Raw genomic sequence first — 9,377 nt, 5'->3', positions numbered from 1 at the left:
ACTCTGAAATTTGTTCAGGAGGCATTTGGCTATGGTCAGACAGCTCTCCTTTGTTTTCTTGGAAAAGAACTGCCCTCTTTGCATAACATAAGACTTGTACCGAAGTTCTTCATGAACGACACGTCTGATGGTGGAATCATCGACCCCCACCCCCTTGGCAAGGACCCTCATCAACTTCCGAGCATCCTCATCAACAACACCTTGGATGAGTGATGAATTCCGGCGTCCAGAGTGTTATAGCACTGGCAATGTCATTTCCTGTGGGAGACAACGTCCACATCAACCTGGAAACGCCCAATTCTTTCCATATTTTGAGAACGAATGACCCAGCAACCTTCAAAAATGTAGTGATCTCTGAATCTGAGTGGCCTGCAGCCAAAGAGACTGAATTTCCCAAGTTAGCCAAAGCTCTACCACACTTACCTGCAGCAAAAAAGGATTTGTCATTATGTACATGATGGTGTGCCAATTTTAATGCATGTTCCCAAATACCTGCTGCACCCTGTATTTGTCTTCTTTCAGTCTCTCCATGCTGTGTTACAGAGGAATGCTTAGAACTGCTGCAGCCGATGAAAAATTCAGCTTAAATTGCGCGAGATTTTTTAACTAGAAATTTGAGGAAGCTGTTTAGCATTCCTTTGTTGCCGTATGCTGCACTCGAGCACACGCTAATGAATAATTACTCTTTTGATCAAGACATGATGCACCTCTGTTGATTTCTCTAGACACATTGGACCTAAAGCGGTACATAGGAAATGAAGTGGGATGACTGAAAAAAACATGGTTAGAGAATACTCTATTGAACTATGACAGCAAGTGGCTTGGGTGAATGAAAAAAGACAAAGCTGAATGGTTAGACGTTTATTTTGAAAAACGTTTAAAGCAGTACACCTTGTTCTTTCACTGCTTTTCTTTTGTAAACAATGTTTTTTTTTTTTTCAGATGTACACTGGAATTATAAATAAACAAGGAATGGAATTTAAGCTTTAGTCCAACGATATGTGCCATAGAATTTGAAGCCCACTCTCTTCCAGAGATCATCAGCCTCCTTGAAGCCTCGGCTGAAAGATAAAAAGAAAGTTGACCAAATTTAGCCATGACACAGTCGCAGGACTGGGGCCAGAAAAGCAGCACCAAATGCTAGCAAGCAGTCAGCCTCAATTAAAATCTTATGGCTATCTTCTTTGTGCAAGTGACCAACAACATCTCTCCATACTTGCAACAAGCTGCTGACTTTTTCAAAGGCGTGCTGAAACATAGAATGTTATGGCAGAAAATACCTGTTCTGGGGTCCTAGCAAGGCTAGAAAAACGATAAATTTACTGCAGCACCAGCTACTGCACATTTTAACTTTTTATGGATTCTGAAGTCTTTTTACAAGGCCTTAGCATGGTGAGCATACAATATACAAGGAAATAAAAGTTGGAAACAACATGCAATACATTAGTAGCACTTTGCAAACAGCATGTTCTCAGTCAGCATTATTAAAGTTGAAGGATACCACTAAAACCTCTTCAACTCAATAACTGCACTTATGTACTACACCCAATTCCTTTATTTCTTGCATTTCCTGACTACATTTAGATTATCTAAAGGTCCACACCAACAGCTCTTGGGGATGAAATCCCTTAAATGGTCCTACAGCATGGTGTCAATGGCACTGCAGATTACCCCTGGAGTTTCAGCAATCCAAAACACAAACGTGAGTGTGGTTTGCAATAAGGGACCATTCTCTCTTTTGTCATAGTGGCTCCAGGAAGCCAGCCAGACCTACAAACTTTGTTTGCTGTGTCTGAAAGCTCAGCTAGGCAAAGCTGCTCTAACATATAGCAGCACTGTTTCATGAAGTGGCCCATGCACGCTACCAGCAAACGATGGCCCGGCAACATACCTGCCATACTCGTAAGGCACTGGCTTGGGCTTTTCTCGGTCTATCTGGTGCAGCAGGGGCGTGAAAATTCGCCACGCCTCTGCCAGCTCGTCACTGCGCACGAAATGTACCTGGCTGCCATAGCAAACATCCAAAATGAGCCGCTCGTAGGCGTCCGGCATGGTCATACCCTACAAGAACAAGTGGGACACATCGTGGCCAGTTAAATCATTCGAAAACTTCACTGAGTTGCAACATTCTTACGTCTCAGTTGATGCACAACTAAGGAAATGAATACAAGGAAAATGCAAAGCAGTTCACCCCTGAAAAGCTGGGTGTCAATGAAACAGTGACTAATAAAATTTAAACAGACTAAAACCACAGAGATAGTAGCCACCGGCTTCCTTTTCTTCCTGAAAAAACATCTTCATAGACTGCCTGCAAGGATGAGTTACAGGAAAAGAAGAGGCTGCAAGAGAAGTGCCAGTTTGCCGAAGTCTCTGCAGATGTGAATGTCACAAGATAGCCATGCCTAGATAAATGTTGCAATGCATAGGCTAGCAAAATTCATTTTTTTTCTGTCATTAACTATATAGGCATCCCTTCATTTTCCAATGGTAACATTCAAGAAACAGAGAGAAATACAGCAAAAGAGAAAAAGTGGCAGGAACCTTGTAGCGGCTGCCATAGGTGAGGTCCAGCTCCGTCTCCTCAATGTCAAAAGCCATGCCAGGCTTCTTCGCCATGAATTTGACATAGATGGCCTCGCCAGGCTGCACCCTCAGCACCAGCTCATTGCGCTTGCTCTCACCGCCAAAGATGTCACCTGGCACGTCCTTGTACTGGATGCGTACCTCTGCCTTGCGCTCATTTAGGGCTGCACGAGACACAGCACGCAGCGATGCAGCAAGGGACGCAAGAATAAAAGCGTGTGCAACATTCCAAACAGCTGGGCTCCTGAAAAGATGGGCCTAGACATTCGCACTATCTTGTACGCCTAACTCCAACCTCATTGCTGAAAAGAAAGCAAAAGTTGAAGCAAAACTTGCAGTTCTGCAATATATGCAGCTTAGAGTGAATTCTGTAAAGAGTATGGTGCTGACGTAATGCATCTAGATCGTGCCTCTTCTGGACAGGCTCTTAACCTAAGCCAACAACACTACTTTTCACAGGAAATGAACACACCCCCTTGAGAGTGGTGGTTAAAAATAAATTCATAAAACAAAGCCACAAGTGCCTTCTCTTCACAGCCAAGCAGATGAGAACTTGGCTAACTACTTAAAATATAAGCAATTGTGACAGTATGGCCTGAGCACCTCTGCAGAGCAAGTTGGCAAGTGGCTACTACAGTCGGATACAACTTAAGTCTGCAGTGAAGCGCCGCCCACAGTCATGACCGGCGCACAGAATTCCTCCACGACAAAAGAGTAGTCCGTTGTTAAAACTTCTCTTGTCATCTAAACAAGAAGCTAATCACAAGAAAAAAGTTCTGAGCTCTAGATTTTTTGATGCCTGGCTTGTTTAATAAAGTCAAACATTAAAAAGCTTATTCCATTTACTTTTGGGACTGGCTAGCAGAGTGATACACTACGCCGCGGACCATGGCCCAGTGTTAACTTCTTTTTTAATTTGTATCCTGCTATAGTCTCAATGAAGGCAAGAAGAGGCTGTTTCATTTCTAAGCTGCTGAATGTTGAAGCAAACTTGTTCTCTCTACAACTGAATACACAGGGTCAGCTTGCACTTTCCCAAATCAAAGGCTCACAAATGTACTATATACTCAACAAATGAAATGCAAACCAAATGAAACACGAACACCAAAATGAGATCTTAGTGGGGGAGGAAGCTATAATTTCACTATGAAGATGCAAAGATTTTCTTTCAGAAGCGTTAGACAACCCCGCTTGTATTTCCTCCCATAGAGCTGCTAATATGTTCATGATTTTGGTCGGCACTTCAATTTTCTTGTTCTCATTTCATTTGCTGAGTATTGTACATGAACATGTGCACATGAATACACACACACATGCACGCACATAAGGCCTCATGTGCTCAAAAAAAAAAAAAAACACCGTTGCACATAGAAACAAATGAAGCTTTCACTCCCTCAAGGGACTGGCTTTCCTGGTAAAACTTAGCCCACAAATGGTAACAATGAAAGGAGTTGAAAGCTGTGTTTACATGAAGTGACAACAGCTTCACTGCCAGCTGTTAGTGGGTCACGGTCACACGGGATTGAAGCCAGGTGTCCCTTTATTTACTGCCTATAACAGATACCTCATTCTCATAATACTCTTCTACCCCTCCAACAAACTATGCTGTAAAGGAAAAAAGAAGTGTTTACAATGTTAGAATTTAATAACACAAAAGAAAAAAAGCCATAGTGGCCCAACAGAGAAAGCACAAAGAAGAGCAGTGGGAAGTCCGGTCTCATTCTCTCATACCCTTGCCGCAGCGCAGGATGAAAGGCACTCCTTCCCACCGCTCGTTGTTGATGTAAACCACCGCAGTGGCGTAGGTGGCAGTGCGGGAGTTTGGAGGCACCGTGGGGTCGTCCAGATAGCCCTGGGCCTCTTCCCCGGTGCCACCAGGCTTGCCCACATATTGGCCCAGCACCACATCATTCATGGTCACTGGTGGAACACATTTGAGCACCTTCACCTGCACACAGCATTGGGGACAGTCATGCTGACACTGCTCCTTGCATTGTCTCTCAGGGTTTAGTGAAGTCTCCACTTCCGCAACCACTATATGTGAAGACTGGTGGCAAAGCACTGCTCTTCGATCTAACAATGGCAATCTAAACTACATTCCCCTGTGGTTGTTTTGACTTATACAATACAGAAAGCATTTTAATTAGGGAACAACCACTAAGTTGTGCACTTTGAGGCATAAGAACATTAAAAGAAGAATGCCACTCTTCCCAGAAATGTCAGGTTAAAAAAAAAATTAATTTTATACTGCTTTAGAGGTAAAATTGTTGCTTCCAGGATACTGCTAACTTAATTGGTCATAAAACCAATATAACATTTTTGTAACTTCGCATTTATAGACAGGGACAATCAAAAGTATAATAGACACAAAGAGGTAATAAGGATGCAGAGGAAATAAACAAATAGAAGTTAAGAAAAATATTACAGTGCAAACTATACCAACGTGCTTATAAATTATATACAGATTGTAGACTAGACTGTTTTAAAGACTAAAAAAAAAAGAGGCTAGTCAAAAGCACGCCCTTCAAATTACCTACAAGGAAAGCCGTTAAAATGCACACAAAAACACAGTGCCATGTACTGGTATTCAAAATGGCCATGGCATGTCAACGCGCACTCGCACAAACGCACACTCCGAAAGGAAGCAAGGCATCTTGTATCGATTTCCTGCTCCAGAGTGCAGAGCGGATAAAAACAGGAAGCAGAGTGCCATCCTGTCGCCCATTATCAGACGACACACGCACACGAGGGCCATAAGTGTCTAAAGCACTGACCTTCTCATTCCTGATGTCCTCTGCATTAGTAGACACTGGCTTCTCCATGGCTACAAGAGAGAGGATCTGTAATAGGTGATTCTGCATGACGTCCCTGGGGAAAAAAAGAAGTGGAAGCAGGTGCTCACAAAGTGAAACTGTGGCGGGTAAGTGCAAGGTCCTCGGTTAAGATGCAAGGCATTAGAAAATTTGCAAGGAAGGCTACTGTTGATGCTTGTTCACACCAGAACGCTTTGCGGAAAAAAAAAAAATTATTCTGCACAGCGGAGAGCATTTCAAAGTTCCCAGGCCAGTCAGCATCGCAATAAAGCAGTTACTCAGCTGTGAAATAGAATATGTGTTGCGCTGCTAGCACCCAAACACATTAGGTGCTAAGGTGCTCTTCACCTGTGTCTAAACCACCTTAAAGAGCAGCTCCGGGGGTTTTTTCATGGTTACTATGTTTTAATGAAACTCATTACTTACGATTACTATGACTACTTCTTTCAAGTTTGGCAGCCATGAGACTTCCCATTACGGCGCAAATCGATTTGAAAGTTTGCCGTTTCTCTGGCCATAGTTTTTTTTTTATTTATTAATACTGCAATCCCAGGAAGGGATTTTCGCAGGGTGAGCATACAGAAAATAGGTAAGTACAAATATTAAGAAAAAAAAGTACAAAGGCCACAAATTAATAATAAGCAACAAAACACAACAGCAAAATGAAAGGCTCAATGACGTAACACAACGAAAAGGTACACTAAGGTTTGGGGCATATAAATACACTACTATCAAGTCATCAGTGAACATGGTCAACAGGGAATTAATTAAATGAAGAAAGAGCACCAAAACGATCACAATATTAAATTCAGTTCAAAAATGGGAACCGGGAATGCATGACAGAGGACATTATTGTGCACTGAGGTTGCCGATGAATGATGTTACAGATAGCTGTAAGACTTCGTCGTTAGTAAGTTAGTTCCACTCCGTTACTGTTCGCGGAAAAAAAGATGGTTTCGACTGGCTGCACTGTATTTCAATACCAAAAACATTTTTAATATGTTGACAACTGCTCTCCACTTCACTAACAAAATTATGAGGCATGAATTCGGTTGTCTCGGGCATTTTATGAAGAAAACTCATCATCTGGAGTCGCTGCTTCAGCTATTCAATGCGTGCATAAGTGTTTTAATAGTAATGTTTGTGATGTCATCTCTGCATGACATTAATTGTCGTTCCTGGCCACGAACTAAATTTCAGTTTGCTGTTTGGGCAATTTTAAAATGGTTCCACTAGGTCATTTGAAAAATGGCGTGTTGTGGAGGACACCATTTGGAACCACCCCCCCCCCCATCGAGTTGCCCTTTAACCCTTTATAAGGTGCAAGCTCTGTGCAAGTCTCACATGCACTCAAACAGTAAATTTGCATTCAGTGTGTCTCCAGGAATTAATGAAATTACTATCAAGCCGTTTCAACACCTGGTTTTTGACTTCGTAAAAAGACCTCAAATGTCGTATGCATCAATACCTCAGTCTTTTGGATGTATAAGACAACTTGCATTAGAAATGAAAATTACTTTAAGAGGTTTGAGACAAGGTAATGCGGTACACTGCCTCAGCATGACACCCACCTGATGATGCCAAAGCTGTCGAAGTATCCGCCTCGGCCCTGCGTTCCAAAGGGCTCCTTGAATGATATCACAACACTGGCAATGCTGTTCCTGTTCCACGTGGGACCAAAGATTTGGTTGGCAAACCTAATAAAAGAAATATAAGGAGGTTTATGATTACACTTGCATATGAATTGTGCGAGGCTAAGTGCCGCAATGTCTTCAGAGGTGGCCAATTCTATTGCTCAGTCACGTTCATGCCAGAAAATATTTAAAATTTAACTACAATCAAGCTTTTCATAATGTTTACAACTTATACATGCCACAGTTTCATCATATCCTCAAGCCAAAAAAATCACTCAATAATAAAGCGGCAACCAAAACCCGCCCAAAGGGGACAGAAAAATGCAGCCCAGGCAATGGTAACACAGTTAGGAAATCCACTGCAAGCTAAATCGAACAGAACATAACACCACACTGTTAAAAAACTAGACTAGGCGTTTCCATTTTCAGGCAAATATCTGGAGCCATAACGCTGCATAGCACAGTGAAACTATCACCCACCTTATAGCCATGAGATTCTGGACCATCTCTTTTCCAAGATAGTGATCAATGCGGTATATTTGAGATTCATCGAAGAGCGATGCCAGATGGTTGGAAAGCTCAGCAGAAGTGTCTGAATCCTTCCCGAAAGGTTTTTCAATCACAACACGTGTCCAACCCCTGAAAAAAATGAAACAAGACAACAACACATAGGCAACAACAGTTGACCTACAAGCAAACAACATTTGCAAGCAGTATACTTTAATATAGCCAATAAAAGCCAGAGCTCTATGTGCGACGACAGAACTCGTGCAACCATAAGAAACCACCCGTAAAGTAAAGGTTGCTTCATACGTAAATACAGAAAAAAAAGAAAAAGAAAAGGAGTGACTAAATCTCGAACGAGATCATCACTCAGATTACACCCACATCTACAAACACCAAACATTTTTTTGCAGTTATAGTCACTTGATAAGTGATCATTTCAGAAAAAGTATGAGTGATGTTTCCCAAAGTGAACACAATTGCGTAAGTAACACTGATAATGCAAAAGTCATTGCTGCCTTGACTCACTGCTTGCTCATGCAGTGTTGCTTGATGTTTGTAGCAACAGGCTGAAAAACGGTTGGTGGCAACGCCATGTAGAACATCCGGTTCCCAATGGAAGCACCCTCAAGCTTTTGCATTTCCTTGTTGAGTGCAGCGAAGTCATCGCCCACATCATATCTGCCAGACACATAAGAGTTGACCTGGGTGAAGTCCTTGAAGCGACCTTTGTCCTCTTCCTTGATCTGCATTAGCAAAGAAATCCAGCCAGATTACGAACAGCATTGCTATAACTAGAATGATAAACTCCGTATGACAACCCGAAAAGGGAACCTGAGATTGTGTGACAAACAGTGCATATAATTATTTACATTAGGACCCCTCTGTTGTAACGTCACTCATACCAGTAAAAATCTCGACTCTATAAGTTGTTGGTGCTGTCATGGCTGCTGTCTCATAATTTGGATGCTTACTGTACACAGTGTTGGTTAAGAAAAGAAACTTAGGAATACTTTCCATCCTCCTTTTATCATCCAGTTACATGCTAATGATTTGTTCTCAGTTATCACATTTGATGTTACCATGTTTTCTATTTTTTCCCAAGTGCCATGGAAGTACCGCAGATGCACGAATATAACATGAAGGAGTGGGAAGGGAGTTTGACTCCATATGGAAACCAAAGCTGTGCATGAGCATGGCATCGCCTTCTGCAACCTCGAAGTCATTTAAGAGGCAATAGTTAAGAAACGTGCGAGCCACAATTGAGCACGGCAAAACCACCTACCCAGTGCCACTCCACTTCACTGCTCCGCGCTGCCTGGTGCTGCAAACATTAATAACTAGCACCCCCCCCCCCCCCCCTTTTTTTTTCCCTGCGCGTGCCGCGCGCTTCGCCCGACTGCCTCAGTGCATTCGAAAAGTTTGCTTCCCCACCTAACTCACAAGCCTTGTGGTAAAGCCATATAAAAAAAAATGCCGTTTAAGTGGAGCTCGACCGCGGCGGCTGCGTTTTTATGGAGGCAAAACGCTAAGGCACCCGTCTGCTGTGCGATGTCAGTGCACGTTAAATATCCCCAGGTGGTCGAAATTATACCAGAGCCCTCCACTACGGCACCTCTCTATTCCTTTCTTCTTTCACTCCCTTCTTTATCCCTTCCCTTACGGCGCCCTTCAGGTGTCCACGGATATATGAGACAGATACTGCGCCATTTCCTTTTCCCCAAAACCAGTTATTATTATTATTACTATTATTATTAAAGTGGCCATCCATTTGCCTCCAACTGTTGGGTTTACGATTAGCCCTTACTTCTGTGGTCGTGACGTCATTACGCGGCAAGTGCGC

The 9,377-nt window shown here is 42.6% G+C and overlaps 1 protein-coding gene across 6 annotated transcripts in view; it reads right to left on the bottom strand.

Moving 5' to 3' along the window:
- Positions 1–846: 846 nt before the first annotated feature.
- The window catches only part of Zw (glucose-6-phosphate 1-dehydrogenase Zw), a 39,411-nt gene continuing 30,880 nt past the window's right edge, over positions 847–9,377 (bottom strand). For all 6 annotated transcript variants that reach the window (XM_077631370.1, XM_077631374.1, XM_077631371.1 and 3 more), the window contains 8 exons: positions 8,063–8,280; positions 7,511–7,669; positions 6,968–7,093; positions 5,358–5,451; positions 4,315–4,531; positions 2,542–2,747; positions 1,892–2,061; positions 847–1,061 (listed from right to left, as the gene is read on the bottom strand). In XM_077631370.1, coding sequence (XP_077487496.1) covers positions 980–1,061; positions 1,892–2,061; positions 2,542–2,747; positions 4,315–4,531; positions 5,358–5,451; positions 6,968–7,093; positions 7,511–7,669; positions 8,063–8,280 — 1,272 coding nt within the window. In that variant the 3' untranslated portion in view covers positions 847–979. The remainder of the gene's footprint in view (positions 1,062–1,891; positions 2,062–2,541; positions 2,748–4,314; positions 4,532–5,357; positions 5,452–6,967; positions 7,094–7,510; positions 7,670–8,062; positions 8,281–9,377) is intronic.

Source organism: Amblyomma americanum, chromosome 7 (assembly GCF_052857255.1).
Source record: "Amblyomma americanum isolate KBUSLIRL-KWMA chromosome 7, ASM5285725v1, whole genome shotgun sequence".
NCBI lineage: Eukaryota > Metazoa > Arthropoda > Arachnida > Ixodida > Ixodidae > Amblyomma > Amblyomma americanum.
This window is presented reverse-complemented; position numbering and strand designations above follow the sequence as displayed.